Source organism: Pezoporus wallicus, unplaced genomic scaffold (assembly GCF_028554395.1).
Source record: "Pezoporus wallicus isolate ANWC-B61680 ecotype Strahan unplaced genomic scaffold, APGP_CSIRO_Pwel_v1 contig_3486, whole genome shotgun sequence".
In the NCBI taxonomy this organism is placed as follows: domain Eukaryota; kingdom Metazoa; phylum Chordata; class Aves; order Psittaciformes; family Psittacidae; genus Pezoporus; species Pezoporus wallicus.
The window spans coordinates 4,275,157-4,296,684 of NW_026642292.1; the positions used below are offsets into that span (position 1 = coordinate 4,275,157).

At 46.6% G+C, this 21,528-nt stretch overlaps 1 protein-coding gene across 3 annotated transcripts in view; it reads right to left on the reverse strand.

Annotated features, from left to right (window-relative positions):
- Positions 1 to 19,069, reverse strand: part of FLVCR2 (FLVCR heme transporter 2) — a 37,231-nt gene extending 18,162 nt beyond the window's left edge. For 2 of the 3 annotated variants that reach the window (XM_057428592.1, XM_057428594.1), the window contains exons 1-4: positions 18,551 to 19,069; positions 5,873 to 6,014; positions 4,496 to 4,636; positions 115 to 182 (exon numbers count right to left, since the gene is read on the reverse strand). In XM_057428592.1, the coding sequence (XP_057284575.1) occupies positions 115 to 182; positions 4,496 to 4,636; positions 5,873 to 6,014; positions 18,551 to 19,069 (870 nt within the window). The remainder of the gene's footprint in view (positions 1 to 114; positions 183 to 4,495; positions 4,637 to 5,872; positions 6,015 to 18,550) is intronic. The other variant, XM_057428593.1, reaches the window with a different exon arrangement.
- Positions 19,070 to 21,528: the final 2,459 nt, after the last annotated feature.

The following is a 21,528-nucleotide window of genomic DNA, read 5'->3' on the forward strand; positions in this document are numbered from 1 at the left end:
CCAGCCAACTTGTGCCAGAGCCAGTCAGAAGCGCTGTGGCATTGCATTTCTCACAGACTATCATTCAACAGCCAGTGCAAGCATCAGAGGGTCATGAGGGTTGGATACACTTACTGGGTAGTGAAGGATCACCATGCGGTTCAGCAGAGTGGACAGGGCGTAGAAGCAACCTGTATTCAGACCTGAGAGGGGGATAAAAATGCAGCACATTCAGAACCTGCCACTCTCCTGCTGGGTAGCAAAAGGGTAGAAATTCAGGGAGAGACATGTCTGGGAGCAGTGATCTATAATAAGGCTGCTGACTCTCAGGAGTGCCAGCCAGACTGGCCAGACACAGGTTACTGAAAGAAAAACGAATAGACCAAAGACAACCATGTCTCAGCATGCACGAGGAAGCACCCTGCAGTTTCAGGATGGTTCTTACCTTGGCAGCTAGAGGAAGAGCTGCGCATATTTCTGGTACTGAGAGGGTCTTGCAAGTCCTTCATAGGGTCTCAACCCTCCCTCACACCCAGATCCATCTTTAGCATTGGAGTTTTCTCCTCCCCCCAGTCAAGGTAAAATACTAGAAAAGCACCTGCCTCAGCATTACACCTTTAGTAAGGACCTGGGATTTGATTAACACCAGTGCCATTGACCTGTGCAGTTTCCTCCCAGGTAAGAGCCTGATAGCACTCTCCCTGCTGAGAGCCAGTAAAAACCCTCTCCAAGCTGAGGAACACCAGAAGGCAAATAAGAGCAGAGCCAATGGGGAAGCACAGACAGCATTTCCCCCAGGCACCTGGTGGGAGTGTCTGCATGAGAAAAGTCTTGCATTTTAAAAGGTATCACTGAAGCCTGAAAAAAAAACCCAGCTGTGAAAGTAATTGTCTTTCTGAAAGGGAAGTCATATTAACTGTTACAGGCATCAGCCACCTGGTGAAGATTTCTCAGTATCACCCAAGGTGAGAATGGAAACCGTTGGGTTGATACTGGTCAAGCCACACTTAGACACTCTGCTCCAGCTTACATGCAACTCTGGTTAAGTTAAATGTCTTCCCAAAGAGCACAGAACCCAAGGGTTTTGCTTACAGTACAAGAGCATGCACAGGGGCGCCAGACCAGCAGTACTGCAATGGCCACACTCTCACCTTGGGTGATACTGAGAAACCTTCCCCAGGTGGATGAGGTCTGTAACAGTCAACACAACTTTCTTCTCAGAAAGTCATTTACATTTGCAGTTAGTTTCTCTTCAAGGCTTCAGTGATCCCGATGGGGGAGGGATGGGAACACAGATTTCACTACTGCAGGTCGCACATCTATAGGCTCCATAAGGAGGCATGGGTTTAAAAACTCTGGCACAGATGCCCAAAATCCTGACAGAGCACATACATGTCAAGTTCCCACTTCCTACTTTTCCTTTTTCAGCCTCAGCTAAAATGAAAAGGACCACAATATATAATACAGAAGTGCAGTCTAGCAGGCAGAGCTTTGAAAAAGGGAACAATATCCTCAGCTTCCCAGGTCCCTGAAGACCTCCAGCTTCCCTGACCCTAAAGTACTTGGTAATCTGTGCCTAGCCCATCTTCCACTGGAACACTGGATACCCATTGCCCTACACAGCTCATGAAGTACTGTGAGGAGCCACAAGATTGGCAGCTAGAAGGGACATCACACTTCCTTCACACGCCCTCACTGACAAGTTTAAGCAGAACTCACTCCACAGCTTTATGGCACAGAGAACAGATGATGAATCTTATGCACGGGATCCCAAATAAGCCAATTTCCTGTGACAACACTCCCTGCTCTAAAAGCATGTATCAGGAGATTACAGGAGAGGCTAGTAAATGGAGTGACAGGCTCTTTAGGTGAGAGGAATCCACCCAATCCTTTCCCAGAGTTACTCAGGAGGGCTGGAAACTCCAGCAGGGCCAGCAGTCAGAGAAAGGGAGATCTTGCAGCAAGGAGGCCCCTTCAGCCTCAAAAGCTGACTCTTTGCAATACTAGGCTATGGCAAAACAGCCCACAAGAGCTTAATTCGACTTCATCCTCCCTCTACCTCTGAAGCACACTGCTCGCTGGGAGACACCACAAACTGCAATGCCAGGACACGGAAGTGTGGCAAATCAGCACCATCCCTACTACTACCCACTACTCCTTCACTTCAAAGCTGGACATAAACAGTTCATTTACCAGTCATTTGCGTTACCTCTACTTCTCATCCAGCCAAGAGAACAGTAGGCTTGTGGGGACAGCCAGATGCTGCTCTGGTAGCTGATGCTGTCAGTACCCCATCTTCACAGCAGCTCTGTGAGGCATGTGATACCCAAGAGAAATAAGGGACCCTGCTCACAGGCTGGGTAGAAAAGTAATGCAGAGTTGGCACCAACACTTGGCATCAGAGTCAGGCAAAATATTTTAAGAATCAAGACAATGTACTGAATTTGCATTCTGGGGGCTGGCAAAAGGTGTAGGTATTCCACATGTCACAGTTGCTCAGTTAAGTTTCTCCATAAATTACATCTGTTTGAATGCCCATAAAACAAGCAACAGTTGTTTCCCCAGTGGGGTAGTGCCATTTGACCAGTCTTTCCCACCCTTTTCCTGCCTACCGCCTCCCAGCAGCAACATGTTTTCCAATGCAGAGCCCAACCCAATAAACTCACAGTTTGTTAATACCCATTCCGGTTTATGTCTCAGCTTTATGGAAGCAACGTCTGCAGCCTTTGGGAAAAGCCTGTCTGAGGGCTTTCCTAAAAAACAGCTTACTAGGACTAACATAGCCACAGTGCCACCAATCCTTTTAGTGCTGCAAGTCCCATCCCGGGAAAGGGGTTGGCAGCTGCTGGTAACATCCAGACCTTAGAGATCTGCAGACCTGTTCTGAACTGGTATCGTGTAAGGGCTCCCATTCTTTCTACAGCCAGGGAAGACGAACAAGAAGCAGGTTTCCCCCTCTTCCCCCAACACACACTATGCGAATACAAAAGGCTGTAGCTATCTTTGTGTTAGCTAAGAAGGATGACTCTTGCACTCCTGTGGCTGCAGATGTCTTACATCTTGGCCAGCATAACTTTTGACTTGAGTAGGAAAAACTGTCTCCACTTTCAAGTCACACTAATTAAAAAAAGTTTCACTGCACAGTTCCCTCTCTGCGTAACAGTCACCATCTCAAGTCAAGCTAGAGATCGACGTGAGGCTGATACAGAGGAACAGAATAAAGGCACAGACCAGCAGAGACTGAATTAGAAGCCACTGAACTGCCTTTCCATATCTTTTTGACAGCCAGAAGGGAATTATATCAGGGAGGTCAGATTCTAAACATACTCTTCACACCAGAAGTCTTCCTCTCTCCTCTAGAACTCATTTACATCTACTAGAACAAGTGCTTTCCCCCTTTCTTTTATCTAAAGGGTGTGAACTGAGCAGACAACACAATCCAATTTTCAGATAGTCTGCCTGTTTTTCTTACCTCTGCTTTCCGAGAGGACATCATGTACTACAAAACAAAATAAAATAAACAAAAAGCCAAACCAGCAACTGCAATGCAAACCAGTAGAGCTTAAGGGCGATTCAAGAGGGGCACTGAAAAGGGAGCAGAGAATTCAACAACTCTGAAGACCATTAGCACCCTCAGCAGGTATGAAGCCACAGTCTCATTCATTCCAACCTGGCTACTCATCCACCAGGTTCTTTAGGCACAAATGCTGGCAGAGCAGCAGAACTTCCAGCACTAATTAACTTTCCCCCTGAGGAGCTTCCACAGCAAGCTGGTAGTAAGTGAAGACAGAACTCCCTGCAGACTAGTTGGCTACAGTATATCCTATTATGCAGCCAGGCATAGACCACAATGACCTTTTCCGCTACAGAGAAAAACACTTTTCTGTATGACAATTCAGCATCTGGAACAGATTCAACACGTCACACTGCCCTCAAAGAAACAGACCAAGACTGCTGAAGAGAAGCAACCAGCAAAGCCAGTATGCAAGGACAGATGGCAAAAGATGACATTCTCCAAAATCCTTCCTTCCATTTGCTTCACATGAGGAATGCCAAGGAAGCTGACACAGTCTGCACTTGTGCATACTCCATGTGACCTCCTCGGGGATGCCTGGCAGCCATAACCTTGCCTTGGGAAATTACCTTCACTCAGTGCTGCGACTTGCACTTGCTTACACATAAGCTCTATACATTTCTTAGGTAAGCAATTAAGATTAGTTCATTGCAAGTAACTAACAACAATAGGATAGAGAAATCCCCTGAACAGAAAACAGTCAAAGACCAGGAGAACAGTAAGGGGAGTATATTGTCATGTGTGTGGTTGCCTTGCTTTTCTTATTCTCTACGCATTTGCTTGTAATCACTACTGGAGATTACTGGGCTAGAAGGACTCCTGGCCCTTACGCGTCCCTAAAACAACCCAGGCCGTGTACTGCCCCAGCAGACCATGGAGAGAGAGGGAGAAGCTAAGCATGCCTAGAAGCGACAACTGCACATAACAAACGCCAGACCTTACCGTAGGTGACCATAAGTAGCACGAAGTTGGCATTGCGGAACAGACGGAGGATTGATTGCATGTAGGAATACTCCTCTGTCAGTCTTGACTGGACCAAGGCCTGAGCTTGGCTTGGAGGGTGCAGAGGCTTCTCCTTGAAGACTGAAACCAGACACAAAGCACACATGTTTATAGCAGCGCAATCAGGGAGCCTGTAGCCATTTGAGGTATGGCAGAGGAGCTAGTAAAACCAAGTGTACAAAACACACCATTATCATTAAGCTTTGATCTCCATACACAAATTTATCCAGCAGTAGCAGAGAACAGGGTCTTTCAAATAGTAACCCCTGCCACTGGGAAAACACCCTGCCTTCAAGTAGCTTTCTGTGTAGGCAATGCCTGGCAGCAACAAAAGAGCTCAGGACTAATGATGCCTTTGTCTCTAGGAGGGTGGCCAGCCAGCAGCTAGTGTTGCGTGGAGTTACAAAAGCGTAAGTGAAATGGGAAAAGCAGCTGGCAAAGGTGGCCTGGTGCCCTGCAGTGCCCAGGGCCTGCAGAGCAATGACCTATGCCAGGTTTTATTTCAGGCCTGGCACTTCTTAGGCTGCCCTAGCTATCTGCTGTCTGTAACTAGCAATAAAGTAGCATCCAGAAATCCCAGCCACAGGTCATACTGCTGTACCAGGCACTAGACAGCCGTTTTTGTACCTTGCCTATTCCTTGCCCCAGATTCTTTAAAGCCTACATCTGATTCACCCACCAGGCAAGAGGAACAAGCTGGCAGGAAAAGCCTAAAACAACCCAAAACATGGATTTTATCAGACAAGTTCTGCTCTCCAGTGAGTGTGCCAGTCTTTCACGCCACAGTTTTGGCTTCCATGTCACATGCTAACCAGGGAAGTTGCACCTCTGGTGTCCTGATACTGCTCTTAAAGCCTCCTTCTCTCCACTCACAACTGGTTACCTTTTTTTCTCCTGGGAACAGCTTGCTCCAGTGATAACATATAACCTGACTCTTCCTCCCTTCCCTTTAGAGGTAGTTAGGTCCAAGACACAAACCCAAGTCCCAGCACCCTGTTTTGCAGGCAAGATGATCTGTGAACCTCAGAAGATTTCTGTTATCTTTCGACGGACTTAACACGTGCCAGGGTTTTATTATGCAGGCAAAGGATAAATTTAACAATTTGGCAGGTGCTCCCAGAACTTCTTGTACTCCCTTCTACATGTGCTGTTCATCAAGGGCTTCAAGCTGCAAGATACGCTATTGTATGACCCTGTCAGCTGTTTGCTAGGACACATCCCAAGATAACCTCCTCAGCCCACTTCCTAGCACACAGGTCCCTCACACACAGGCTGATCTTCTCAGTCCCACCTAGTTTCATTATGCCACCTCCTCACCTATGACGACCAAGATGAATAGGGCTGTTGCTACACCTGCAGTCATGAAGAACATGATGCTGATGTGGTAGGCCAGCTTCTCTGCATCATCCACATTGGGAACCAGAACTGGAGGGACCAGAAAGCCCACAGCGATGCCAAGCTGAGCAGGAGAGGAGACAAAGAGAGGTGTGACATGGAACAACAACACTGCCACCATCCCACAGCTCAGCCCCCTGATGCCCACTAAGGACTCGACTGAGCCTAATCCAATTTCACAAACAAGGTGAAAATCTTTAGCATCCAACAGTTAAGAGATAAAAGCCAGCTACCCATTGCAATTAGGCCATGAGAGGTCCCCCCACTGCACTCACAGCTGTCTGGATATTCAAGGCAAGGTTTTACAATAGAATTGAGCAGAATAACTACCCACTCCTATCGAAGTAGAGGTCTTGCTTCCCCTGTCCTCCCATCCACACATGTTCCTGTTCACACACACATCCCACCCCTTATTTTGCACCTGTTCTGGTGCTGGCCTGATGACCTGGGAATCCAGCTTTGCTCATTAAAAATGGCAGAAAACAAGACCATCAAGGCACACCACAATTATTTGCTGTGTTAATGAGTTGAACCAAATTATTTTCCAGTGAGAGAAGCGCAGGGGCCTAGAACAGAAACCTGCCTACTCCTAATGAGTGAGATACTCATCTGGCACAAACGCTTTATGACAGTTTCCTAATGAGTCCCCTCCTTAGACAAGGCTCAGGCTATGACCACTAGAAGAACCCAGAAAAACAAGGTTGAGAGCAAAGGAAGTGTTGATGGCACGTATCCTAAACGTCAAGGTTGCGTGACAGGGCTTGGCAACTGTCCCTGGATAAAATGCTTGGCTCTGAAGGGCTCCAAGAAGACACCCTGCAGCTCTAGCCTCTCCTGTACAGAGCCACACAGGTGCAGCTGAGGGGCTCCTGCAGTGACTGCACACACTTCAGTGAGGACATTAGAGTTTTTTAACTCCATAACTATTTCTCCAGGACAGTGAAAAGGAGCTGTAGCAGCACAGACTGCCACACCAGTAACTGCAACTGATAGTGGCACCCTCAAATAGGAGAGGGAGGAAATAGTCACTTTGGTGCTTAGGAGCACACCTCACAAAGGGGGAGCCAAAGTGCACTCAGTACACTCCTGAGTACTCTAAACACAAGAGGTGCCTATAAATGCCACTTTCTCCCCTTCGTGTTGCAGCGGTTTTGGCTGAGCTCCAATCACTGTTTGGTTCTCAAGCATATTTACCTGTTCTGGCCCTTCCCAGCACCTGCAGCCCTCTCGAACATCAGAGAAAGAGCCACACTCGAGCTCAGCTCTTGCTTGCTCTCAAGGCTCTGCACGCATTTGGGGCAAAAGCAGTTTTTTGTTTTGGCAGCACCCTCATTTTTGCTATTTCCCAATTTAAGCCTATATTGGCTGTTGCGGATATTGACAAGGCACACACAGGATCCTCCAATAGATGAAAGGACTGAGAAAGCACCCAAGAGAGAGATGCCAAGTGGCCATGCAGCTGTTCTCATACTTGCTTGAAAGAGATTTCCAATCTCTTTTGCAGGTTGTACCATTTGCCTGGAGACAGGAAAGCACCAACAGTACCAGAACAGTGCTAACTTAACCAATACAGACCAACAGCATAAAAAAAATCCCACCCACAGTGGTTATTCAGCTACACCAATACAGCCTTTATAGAGCCACTCCCCTCATCACAGTAAGAGTGGAGGTAGAAGGTATGCAAAACATAGACATGAGGATATAGTCAAATTAAGCCCACTGAACTTACTGTTTCTTTATAGGAAACATTAGATCAATAGGAATCAATTAGCACCACCATGACCTATTGTCCCTGTATAATGGACTGTTTATGCCTCACTAACAACTGAACGTCAGCAAGATAGTACCACTAGCCAACTGCTGCCCTGCAGAAGGATTCTGCAGTGCTCCCTGTATTAACAGTCCCTGGAAAGGGTCTATTACTCCACAGGTACGGAAAGCAAGGACTAAAAAAGGCAAGGACTATCCCACCCATAAACTACATCCAAACATGTCAGCATACAGAGAAGAATGACCCAGGAGCCCCTTAACCCAAGCAAGAGCCCAGACATACTGCTGCATTCTAGCAAAAACTCCTTGTGCTTTCTTCATGCTTTCTCTGACATATCTCCATGTTTCTGGGATGCCGATGGAATCATTTTAGAAGACCCACTCACTGTCCAGGATCAAGACCACAGAACAAATATATTTCAGGTGCCATATCTGGTAGCAGTGATAAAAATCAGCCTGTGCTGTTCAGCCCCAGAAAACTCCACAAACTCCCTCTTCCTCTACCTAGCTGGTGGATTTCTGAGACAGGAAGAACACTTGGTTCAGTCAGAGCTATCTGCTAGATGCAGGCACCCTATTTAAGCTTACAAACAAGTAACTTTCAACCACATTTGGCCAAGTCTGTCTTGTGTCAAGCTGCCCTGCACCTGGACCTGGCATAGCCTGGGTCAGGATCAGCAACAGGCATCTGTGCCAAGTTCATTTTTGGTGCTGGGTCATCACAGGCAGCCAGTTGGAAGTCACCAGTCGATTATAGATGTGCCCCATAGGTTCAGGGCATTGTCAGGAATGAAAACATTCAGGGTTGGCCCCAGCAACCATACTAACAGAAGTTACATTTTATATTTCAGAACAACCGGCATCATTAATTCTATGACGATGAGGCCCCTTGACTTGACTAAAACTTAAGATTTCCTGCAGGGTACTCATAGACCCTGGATTAGTCATACTGTTTTTAGCAATAAAGATAACCTCTCAAAACCACGATGAATATTATACAGCCTTACCTTTCACAAGGAAATTTTTAGCCTGGTTCACCATCAGCCCAACAGCCAACACTGTAACTGGTTAATCAGAAAATTTAAGCATGCCTTTATAAAGGACAAGTAACTTTTCTCCCTTCTCCACACCTCTCATGTCCAGGCTGGGAAAATAAAGCAATGTAAAAATAAGGATGGCTCTGCAACAATCTGTGCTACCCTCCTTACAGAGATCATAGGTCATTAGGGCTCACAGTGCAGTCCCTCTCACCAGCATACAAATTAGCATCTCCAACCTTTGTACAGGCAGAAAGTCTCCAAGACCTATACAGATAGGCTCCAGTTACCCAAACCTGACATAGCATATAGCATCCCCACTCCCAAAGCACAGACCATTGCCCTGATCTCTGTGAATCTCTTCTCAGGAACCAGACTGGTACTTTATTTTAAGGTAATTCTTAAACTGAATACCAGGGAAATCAACAACTACAGAAGAGCACACTGGTCAGATGACTTATTATTTAAAGGCTGATAAAGCATAGAAGGAATGTATTTCCTACCTGAATTTTTGTCAGGAACCAGTCCCAACAATATCATATGCAAGATTCAAGCGTATACAAGAACAGGCAACAAAACCAAGAGCAAGTGGCTAATAAGATGGTATAAATGTACCAAAAGTCTTGAAATGGAAAATGGGATGTGTCATTTAAATTTAGCTGTTTGTATACTAAGAGTCTGCTGAAGGAAGATAATCAGTGCAGTATCAGCATAAAAACTGTAAATGCATGATCAATGGAGGAGTGGGTCTTCACCTTAAAGAAAACTAAGAGTCAGCAACAAGAATACAAAAGCCTTGTAAAATTCCCTAAGTAAGCACAAATACTGACAGAGAAGGCCACCAAACCCAGAAGATCAATTAAAGTGTTAAAAAATAGAAAGAGAGAGATGCTGCAAGGGCAGAAAAAATACAACAGTGAGAAATTCTGAGAATGCCCTTGCAGGCTAAATAAGCGTCATGACAGGGATAATGCAGAGACTGCAGTTTTGGATTCCATAAATACTCTTTTCTGATAAGAACCTTTAAGAGGCAGCACAACTTGTGATTTAGACCTAAAACAGCACAGTGTGACCATGCTCAGTATTACAGAATGGTTCTGCATGGCACTCAAATTCAGCTTCCTTGCAGCAGCAGCAAAGAAAATCCTCAGTCTCCAGAGAACTATGGCAAAATTCAACTCAAGAGGGAGCTGCCTAAAAGGAAAGGAGCTTTGTTGAAGGGTAATTAAAAAGAAAAAAAAAAAGTAAAATTAAATGCTTGCAAGCGGCATTACGACTGTGTAAAGACACTACATCAGAGGTGCAATGTAAGCCTACAGAATATAGCAAAAGGTCTTAGAACACCTTTACAAACTAAGTCAAACCTCTTCAAAAAGCAAAATCAGGAAGCCTGTCAGGAAGGCTGTAAGGCCAAAAGATGATCACTATGAGAAGTTTCCACATAAACTGAACCTCTTCACACTGCGAAAATCTGAAGCACTATAAATGGAAGATCTTAATTTATTTCAACTAATTTCTTCTATGAGGCATCAGGACCAGATGGTCAAGATCAAGTCAACAGAAAGCCCCCACTGCTTGCACTCAAACACACCAAACTGCTATCTCCACTGATATCAAATATTCAAATCAGAAATGGAGGAAAAGAGATCTGAATTTTTAAGAGGCTGAGCACAGGCAGGCATCCGAGGAAACCCTCAGAGCCAGAAGGCCTGGGGTTGGCCAAATGGGCAGAAACTGTAGAAAACAAAAAGCTGACATTTACACATTGTTACCAATACAAAAGGCTTTTCAGACACTATGATTTCAACAATCTCAGCAAGTTCCCAAGCCAAGACTTCGGAGAGTTAAGAGGACACACTCTTTTTAGTGTTTTTCCCTTAGCAGTTATCACTGATTGGCATGGAGCTGCTTGACAAATTGGGCCTGACCTAAGACAGATGCTTCTCTGGTGGGATGCATTTGCAAAGGCTTTTGGGGGAAAACAAAAAAATAAAATTAAATTCAATAAAATCAAGGGCTTCACCTGCTCTCAGCAAAGGGAGTTCATTGCAGTTGTCAACACAGCACTGGAGCTACTCTACTTGTCCACTCCCATAAAAACGACCTTTAACAGGGCCCACACTCCTTCTGAACTGGGTATCAATCAAACAGACATCACTCACACCCCCACCCCAGGATCAGCCCAGAGAACAGAAACAGGAGAATCTAGCTACCTACCACAGACCTCTCTTCGAGGGACATTTGTGCAACTCTAAATCAATGTTTTAAAGCATGAACAAAACCAACACTTGACCTGTGCCAAAGACTTCCCTCCTGGCAGCCCTACACGGAGACACCCACACAGGGCCACTGGCAGAAGCCTAATGAAGGTCACACTGACACAACCCCTTCATTTCTAGTGGAGCCTCTCCTCCACTGTCTCCAAAAGCAGGGGAGGAGAAAGATTTGGGTAAGCTGCTGGGGACATGCAGTACCAGTCTTGCACCATTTACTTACAATGCACAGCACTATCTCTAATCCTCAACATTCACACCAACCAAGGAGATGAGTAATCCTCTAGAAAACCAGAGGGACTATCACACTCTGGAAGAAAATGACTGATATTTTAATTGTTTTAACAAGTCAGTCCTGCTGTACATACCGATTTACTGTTTTTCTGAAAGACATGTTTAGGCCTGCAGGGCTTCACACTTTCCAAGATGTTCTTCTCCAGACAAAATAGCAGAAATGGTTTTGGGGTTTTGTTTTAGCTTTGTTTTGTTGTTGGTGGTTTTTTTTTTTTTAATTATACTTGATTTTAATACAAATGGCTTTAGATAACAAGAACTTAAAAACAATATTCCCCAAATGAGTGATGAGAACTGGCCCGACAATTTTATCATCAGAGAAGCCAAGGTTCCCAGTGAAAAGTCAACAAAGCCAGCCTGCACACTTCAACTATTTTTCTTCTAGAAACCTCTATCTCAGATAGCCACCACAACAATACGTTGTCTCTCTAAAAATCTTATAGACAAAACACACAAACCAAGTACAGCAACATCCATGCTGTTCAGTAACAGATCAGGATGCCATGTAGCCCACACTAGCTACCATGTAGGGAAGACCAGTGTAGAGATGCAGAACATAACTGGCAGTGGCAAAAGGACACATCTGACATGTGGGAAGAGGGTGAAGTTGCACATTTTGCTGGATCTGAACACCACTCCTCTTGTTGCAGTAGGAAAGCTCTTATGATGGGAACAGAAGGTCTCTCTTCACTACATTGCTTTTACGGCGGGGGGGGGGAAACTGTGAACCAAGCTCAATACATTCAGAACCTATGCCAGATGCCTCTCCAACAGTTCTGCCAACATAATTAAATGCATCAGACCTGGATCTCCATTCACCCAGGGAACCCCTTTGAGGACGTACCTATTGCAAAGCCCTGAGCTACACAGCCTTTTCCTCAGCTCTTGTCTATGTCAAACCTCTGCCCTGCAGTGCTCCCTTCTTTTCTAACCACAGGTTCCTCCCACACTAACCACAACATTTCATAGGAGCTAAAATTTCTGACCCTATAATGCATGTATTGCAATCTGCAGAGAGCAGACAGCCACCCCCTTCTCACACCCTATGACTCCTACTGCATATCAGCTTCCCAATCTTCTGCTATCAGCACGGGTCCCAGCTGCCTTTCTATACATAAGGCTACAGTAGAATTGAAAATACCCAACTGAAGAGCTGTGTAAAGCAGAAACTGCCAGTTACTATGGACTGCTGTCCAGAATATCATATAATCATAGATGGTTTGGCCTGGAAGGGACCTTAAAGATCATCTATTTCCAACCACCCTGCCACAGGCAGGGGACACCTTCCACTAGATCAGAGTTCTCAAAGCCCTGTCCAACCTACCCTTGAACACTGCCAGGGATGGGGCAGCCACAGCTTCTCTGGGAAACCTGTGCCACCATCACTGGCAGAAAAACTGAAAAAGAGTCTGTTGACATCTAGATAGTCAAGAAGTTAACATATGTAAATGTTTGCAAACCACAGCTTAGACACCTTTCTTGCAATGTTTTAAAAAGCCAAAAGGACACAAGTTGTGAGAGGAAACATTATAATCCAGGCCTTGTGGCAAGATAAGATAGGGCTATGGCTCTTTTTTCTCTCCCACTAATGTGGGAGATAACGTATTTTTTTCAAACTGCACTTGCACAACCAAAGCTTTTCTGGAAGCAAAGCAAACTCCCTTCCTCATCACATTTCTGCTTCTGTGGCACCATCTCATGCTGCTTAATATGATGCAATGCCGTATGATGAAGACTGCTTCTCTATGCAAGTCACTCAGGGCCTCTCAGCCTTGAATGCACCTTCCCCCAGTTTACTGCGAAAGAAATGGAACACTGCAAAACAACAGCATTAGATAAACATGAGTAAAGCAGAAGAGAGGTTTCAGCTCTGACAGCTATCTCAGCTGCTGCTGGAATCCTCAGTTGGGTTATAATACTTTGGACCTAGCACAGTCACTTCACATAGCCAGCCCCAGGGGATACTGCAGGGAAAGTGCTAAAGGTGCCACAGGACAGCCCTCCCAGCAAAAACACTAGTCATTCATTTAACTCCCATGCAACTTCCACAGAACATAACCTGAAAGCCAACAGCTTCTATGAGGAAGAAAGGGGAGCTGCTTTTAGTCTATGGCTGGATCAGATGAAATGGGCAGAAAAAGTTCATTTCAGGCTCCAGTGTCCATTTACAGAAACTTAGGCATTCCTGAGAAAGCCACGTTGCTATTTGCTCAGCACACCCTCCCACATTGAGCCACATCCAGGATCTTGGAGACATAGCCACAGAGCATTCCTTGTGATTCAAGTGCTCTGATCCACCCTGCCCTTCTTTACAGGGGCAGAAAAATGCGAGGGCTAGAGAATGTCACAACCTCTTGGCTCCTTGCTAAAATCTTCTCTATTCTAATAGCTAAAACCAGGGCCATGCTACAGAGGGATGTGAGGCAGATGGCCACTTGCCCCTATTTCTAACAGGGATCAAATCTCGCTTGAAGAGCTGGGGGGCTCCCAGCAGGGACAGAAAGGCCAAAGAGATCTAGAAGTCCACTCGAAGACAGAAATTCCACAGGACATGCTCCATCTCCACGCTACTTTTTAGACTTCCCTGAAGGGTGAAAGGTACAGAACACAGTTTGTAGTGAGGCATCAAACAGCAGCATGTGCTCAGCACAAAACAGCACTGCAGGCTCATCAGCACAAAAACAGCGGCCATTCAAATGTTCAGATTATTTGGCAAAACCCTCCCCACCCACTACCCAAGCAGATTCTTTCCCCAAATTCAGAATAAAAGAAAAGGACCCACCAGGATTCTTTTGAATTTCATTCATTCCTTCTGCTAAATTCATTCACAGCTTATCATCCAGTTCCTCCACTTCAAAAAGCCATCACCTAATCACTGCTAGACTGGCGCTCCCAGCAATCTCCAGATAGAACCTATAAGCCTTGCCTAAGGCTGTTTCTGTTACGGAAGCCTTAAATCTCTAAAGTCACATGCCAGCTGCATCAGAACAAGGACAGAACTCCCCCTTAAGATCAGTAAGGTGCAGCACCATTTTTCCCCAGAGGCAAAGATTAATATGGAGCCAAGCTTTCTTTCCTCCCAAACCACATCAACACCTTTTACCGATCCCTGCTAAAAAAGGGGAGGCAAAATTACAGCAGAAAGATCATTTAACACACCTGCATCTTCCCTCCCAATACTATCAGCTGTATGCTTGTCTTTGTCAGAATAGGAAGAGCCACGAAAAAGGTCTCTTTCAACCAAAAAAAGTAACAGCCAGTCTCACCTCTGTGCCTGGCAAAATCTTGGAGCAGATTCTCCTGGAAGGCATGCTAAGGCACATGAAAATCAACAAGGTGTTTGGTGACAGCCAGCATGGCTTCACTGAGGGGAAATCCTGCCTGACCAATTTGGTGGCCTTCTATGATGGGGCTACAGAACTGATGGACAGGGGTAGAGCAGCTGATGTCATCTACCTGGAATTGTGCAAAGCATTCGACACTGTCCCACGCGACATCCTTGTCTCTAAATTGGAGAGACATCAATTTGATGGATGGACCACACGGTGGATAAAGAACTGGCTGGATGGCTGCATGCAAAGAGTTGTGGTCAATGGCTCAATGTCCAGCTGGAGACCAGTAACGAGTGGCGTCCCTCAGGGATCCGTGTTGGGACCGGTCTTGTTGAACATCTTCATCGCTGACATGGACAGTGGGATTGAGTGCGCCCTCAGCAAGTTTGCTGATGACACCAAGCTGTGTGGTTCGGTTGATACACTGGAGGGAAGGAATGCCATCCAGAGGGACCTTGACACGCTTGTGAGGTGGGCTGATGCCAACCTTATGAAGTATAACTGTGCCAAGTGCAAGGTCCTACACCTGGGTCAGAGCAATCCCAGGCACAGCTACAGGTTGGGCAGAGAAGAGATTCAGAACAGCCCTGCAGAGAAGGACTTGGGGGTGTTGGTCAATGAAAAACTGAACATGAGTAGGCTTCAGTGTGCACTCACAGCCCAGAAAGCCAACCCTATCCTGGGCTGCATCAAGAGGAGTGTGACCAGCAGGTCAAAGGAGGTGATCCTGCCCCTCTACTCTGCTCTCGTGAGACCTCACTTGGAGTACTGTGTGCAGTTCTGGTGTCCTCAAAGGACATGGAACTGTTGGAACAAGTCCAGAGGAGGGCCACGAGGATGATCAGGGGACTGGAGCACCTCCCGTATGGAGACAGGCTGAGAAAGTTGGGGCTGTTCAACCTGGAGAAGAGAAGGCTGCGTGGAGACCTCATAGCAGCCTTCCAGTATCTGGGGGGGCTATAAAGATGCTGGGGCAGGACTCTTCGCTAGGGACTGTAGTGATAGGACAAGGGGTAATGGGTTAAAACTTAAACAGGGGAAGTTTAGATTGGATATAAGGAAGAAGTTTGTTACTGTAAGGGTGGTGAGGCACTGGAATGGGCTGCCCAGGGAAGTTGTGAATGCTTCATCTGTGGCAGTGCTCAAGGCCAAGTTGGACAAAGCCCTGGGTGACATGGTTTAGTGTGAGGTGTCCCTGCAGCAGGGGGCAGCATGGTTGGAACTAGATGATCTTAAGGTCCTTTCCAACCCTAACTATTCTGTGATTCTAACAATATTGGTAGCAAAGCAACACAAAGTCACAAACATACACAAATGTTCCTTCACTGCCCCTGAGCAAATTATACACTTCTGTGGATGTTACCCATGTCTCATTCCCATCAAGTGACAACAGGGAGACACTGCAGTAAGAGAGGCCTAAAACCAATATGCCTGAAGAAGCGTGGCCCAGGACAAGAATACAATACTCTGTTGTGGTTTATGTAGGGTTTTTTAGAAGATATTTAACATCCAGCCTGACTGATTCAATGATTTACTGTTCAGGGCTAACTTTCAACCTGAAGGTTACCATCACTCAGCAAGCAGCAGCAGTGTCTTGAGCAGACACCACCCCAGCAGAACCTAGATGAACCAGCAGGCAGGACTCTCCTCAGGGCAGCGCTGCCTAGCTGAGAGGGCAGGAGCAGACAGCAGGCGGGTGTATCAAACAAAAGAACAGTGAGAATGTCCCACTCCTCTGTGCCGCTGGTTGCAGTTCTTGATGAAGCAGAACATCAGAGCTTGGCATTCAATAAAGATAATCGTGATAACTCATGACAGAGTTTTCTGCCTTGAGGAGATGAAACTGAGTGATGTGGCAAGGAAAGGAAGACCATACAGTTTGAGTGGAATGAGCACAGGGAATAATTTGCCATACTGCCACACTGCAATTACAAACCCACTGTATTATAACCTTTGCTAACACTCCCTAAAGGACAGTCTTTAACTGCAGTTCAGGAAGAAAGAATGCCTCTATTTCTTTCCCCTGCCCAACACCATCAGTAAACAAAATAACGACTTTTCATTCACTCTGATTACAGACCTCAAGACCACTGACTAAAGGAATTAATAAGTTCTTCCTATGAAGTATGCCCTGCCTTTGCTCATTGACATTTCTGACTTCTTTGATGCTCTAAAAGGAAAGCCTGGGCTTACAAAGTAAAGACTGTACTGAACTGAGGTCCTGTTAACATGTCAGTTCAACCCCAGAGCAGTGTTCAGCACCAAAAGTGCATCAGAAATTTGCTTTTCGTAACTGTTACACTAACCCACTCTTTTTAGGACAATGGGGATACCACACAGGCATAGATCACAGGCTGAAAACGTCATTGTTTGGATTTCTTCTGCACACTGTTGAGTAACTCCACCTGAAGAATTGAAAAAACAGTCTGACTGCAAAATGCTCAGTTACTTATTTACTCCTAAATCAGCAGAGTGCTCAGGCCAAGTTAAATGCCTTCCACTCTAAAGATTCATTTAAAATACATAAAAACCAGCCCACTAGCCTGGCTGATAAGAGCAAAGAGGAAAGCTTAGATTCACTCAGAGCTAAGATAAGCATGTTTTTCCAAAAGACACAATCAAGAGACTCCTTAAATTCCCAGCAGTGTTCCAAAAACTTCAGTTCCTCAAATACCATTTCTGAGCATCCACTTCCTTTTTGCCTCAGCAGTATCTAAACATAGAAACCTAGGAATGTGGGGAAAGGAGACCTTAAACCCACTGCACATAAAGTTATCTGTGAGGAAGAACCTGCATTAGAAAATACCCTAATTGCAAACCATTCAAATTTGAATAGCAGCCATCCACAGGCTGAATCGAAGATGGTCCAGGGTGGGGCAAGTCATGCGTCGGTGAACACATTATGTGCTAATGCAAGGGGCACAGATCCAGCCTAGCAGCTAATGCCAGGTTCTGCTTCCCTCTTCGTCATGGCAGCATTGCACAGCCATACTCACTTCACTGATGCCATATTGCATCAGTATTGGCCTGTCTGCTTCATTCAGGAGGGATGAGTGGGTGTTCCGGTGCAAGTATCAAGAAGCTATTTCCCCAATCCTTTCAAAGGTGTGGAAAGACGTAGCTCCTCTGAGCGACAGCTAGCTATAAGAGGAGACCATCGCAGCTTGAGCAAGCGTGGATTGCTGGCCTTCCTCACCGACCTTGATAAAAGAGCGCTCAGGGAGTTTACCTCGCCCTAGCCTGATGGAAGGTTTTGCTTCTTTGCAAAGCAACTGCTTGTGAAAGCCCTGTACCTACTTTTAAGGGGTAGGAAAGTCCTCCAGGTCTCAGTGTCAAGTAGAGCTTTCAAGTAGACCGCTAATCTTCTTAGTCTCATTTAGTTGTTAGCAGGAGGAGGACATTGCAGCTTCAGGTCCAGATGCAGCCACAAATCTGAGGTCTGCAGGACACTCTGCCTAAAGTGCGTTTCTCAGCAATGTGCATTCACCTCCAGTCCACCCAATGGTCCAACTGAATTGTACCCCTGAACTGGAGATTCGCAGGCATGGGAGTAGGAGGGCAATGGAAAAGACCCTGAGCTCAAACACCTCTCAAAGCCAAGATCATACACAGCCCCCACGCTGCCCCCAACTTTTGTGGATGTAGATCCCACTTAGATCTCCCATGCAGATCTGCCACCACCATCAGCCCAAAGCCTAAGCCCACAGCCTAACCCCAGCCGCATCCCTCCACATACCAGTTGCATTTCCCAGAGGGAATTTCACGCCTCTTATCACTACTGCTGCCCTCCAGGCTCTACACATATCTTCCCCCTCCTTGGTTCACCCCCTTAGCACCCCAGTCTCTGGCCAAGCAGATAACAGCCCATGCCTGTGCCGGCCAGCCACCCATTACCTGGTTCCCAAAGACAGCAATGGAGCAGGCAGTGGAGACCTCGCGGGAGCCAAACCAGACGGAGGCGATGCGCGACGGCATGCCCAGGATGAAGACCTGGGACAGGGAGCAGATGACCTGCCCCAGGACGGTGATGGGGAAGAGGTGAGGCTTCAGGCTGCCCAGCTTCACCCAGGCACCCAGGGCATTGAGGGCCGAGCCTGCCAGGGCGATGAGGCGCAGGCCCCTCTTGTCCAGCAGCCAGGCGACAGGGAAGAGCAGGGGGATGTAGGTGAGCATGTAGCTCATGGACAGCCAGTCGATGGCGAAGGCACTCACTCCATAGAAGCGCGCAAAGATGTTGTTGATGCTGCCGTACTGGATCCACTGGAAAGCGTTGCACAGGGAGTAGCTGCTGAACAGCAGCAACACGATCCAGCGACGCCGGGACAGCCTCACCCCGGCAGTGGCGGCAGTGGCAGCAGCGGCCTGCCCCCCCGCCGCCAGCGCCGACGCCCCAGCAGGCTCCTGCTTCACCATGCCGGCAGCACAAGCCGCCAGTCGGCTCGGCTCGGCTCGGCTCGGCTCGGCCCGGCCCGGCCCGGCTCGGCACCCGCCGGCACCCACCTGGCCGGGAAGCCCCGCCCGCCAGCGCCGCCGGGCTTACTGGCTGCCGCGCCGCGGGGCGGTGCTACTGGCCCGGCCCGGCCCGGCCCCCCTGTCCGCCCTGCCGCGCCGCCTGGCTGCCCGAGGGGGCACGGCCACGCCCGGATCGCTGTGCAGCGATAGGGTCGGCGCGGGCCCGGCGGAGGGGGCGCAACTGGTCCCCGCGGCCGCCAGCACCCCGCCATTAAAGAGAGGCCCCGGCGTAAGAGCGGCGCGGTGCAGGAGAGACTTTCAGGGTGTAAACTTTGGGTGATGAACAGGTCGTGGACTGACCCGGAACAGTGTCGGCGGGACTTGTGTGCATGTGGGCAGCGCCTGACCCAGCCAGAGACGCCAGTGTGGGCGCCTGGACGATGCCGGTTTCATTTGAGTTGGCTTCCAATGTTTTTTTTCATGAGATGGCACACTACGAAGTGGAAACATCCAGTGAAGTCAAAATCAAAACACCTCAGTAAGACTGAAGCACAAGAGCCAAAAGTGATGTTTGCTTTCCTCCTCCTGGGAAGCATGCAGTTAATGAGTCAGTTCTTGTTTTCCCATAACTTCAGCAACACACAAGTCTGACACGTATCTGCCTGGAGATCACTTATGATCTCCAGTTCATTTAATTAGCAATCTGTTATCTGAACTGTACAAACATTACTCAGCGCCAGCTTAAAACGTGGACTTGGTTGCATGGTGGTGGTGTTCAGCTCTCTTCCAGCCTTAAACACAGCTCAAAGTTCACTTGGAAAAATGGCAGCGATGAGCTGTCTTTAGGATATTGCATTCCCGAAACAAAGACACCTGGATTAGGAAATGAAAAAGTGAAGTTTCTCTGGCTTGTATTTACTTTGTGGAATGCTGTCAGAGGTTACTGATGCTGATGCTTCTCTCAGTTATTCACCTGACTACTGCCAGGACCAAAGGCAGACAATCAGTTTTGGTGCCTTTATGTTCTTATTTTCCATGCGAGGAGAAAAAAGAATGCTTTGGACAAATTATTACAAGGACAGCAAATGTCACCTTAAGTGCTTCTTGCTGTGTATCCTCACAGCTCACTGCTTGTCACTCACTTGGGTGTCCTACTCCCAACAGAATGGCCAAGGAGCACAGCTGGAGACAAGGAAAGCCATCACAGCCTTCCCTATGTGCTCTTCTGAAAGCATCACAGGGCAGAGCTGCAAACCTTCCTGTTCTCCCCCTCGGCAGCCCACAGCTTTGCGAGTCAATATCCAGCCTCACTGGAATGTTCATTAGGATGGTACAATGTAACCATAGTGTCCTTTTGTAGAATGAACAAGAAAGGCAAATTCAGAAGCAAGAGCCAGAAAAGAGGTTTTCAGGCCCATTTATTATTAGCTTAGGCACCCAAAGTTACTCCGAGCGCTGTATTGAGACAATAGAAAGAACAGAAGAATTTGTTCTCATGCATTTGTAATTTAAATGTGTCAGAAATGCAGTAAGTTATAGCAGTGCAGAAAGTGCAGAGGTGAAACGGAGCAGGAAAAGGACTGTCATGGTCCAACAGTTGCATAGTCTGAGAACTTTGAGCATATAACAGTAAAATAGTACAGAAAATTAACTTTTAGGTTCATCAGGTTTGAAAAGGTCTTTATAAATTCTCCACAAGATTATGAGGAAATCAAAATTAAGAGGTAATCACTATAATTGATAAAGAGTATGTGACAAGCAAGGATCAAGAAAAGAAATACACAGGCAATTTTTAGCTGGGACTGCTCAGAGTACCATCAGCTATTCATAATCGCAAAAGCAGAGCAAGGAGCAAAATTTGAAGATGGTAAGACATTATTTAAGTTACTCAAGACTAACTGAAATATGTCACCTACATGTTATATTTAGGTCTGTATGACTTTAGTCAGAGTTCTCATGCCAAATAAAATGCTTTACACTAAAGATTCATTTACAGACTTCAGGACTGTATCTTCAGCTGTCTGTAACTGAAAGTGCTGCCACAGTCCATGGCACCTTTAATTTGTAAACTTGGATAAATGCAGGATAACAAAGTTAGTTACTGTATAGCAGTCTGCTGTAGTCAAAGGTCTCTGGGCAGCAGAGAGGAAGATACCAGTGACTAACAGGGACTGAGTGTGGTTCTCAGGCTTAAGTTACGGAAAAGGAAAGGTGGAAAGAGTATAAATAATAAGGATTTGCGGAGACACTGTCATACATTAAAACACTGAGAACAGTTAAATATCTTTACATGTGACCAAAAAAAAGAGCACACACCTAGAAAAATCTTTTGATATATATGGGAGAATAAGAAACACAAGTTCTTGGCCTCCTGCCAGCCCTGCTCCAAAGTGGAGTCAGAAATGGTCTGTCATCTTGAG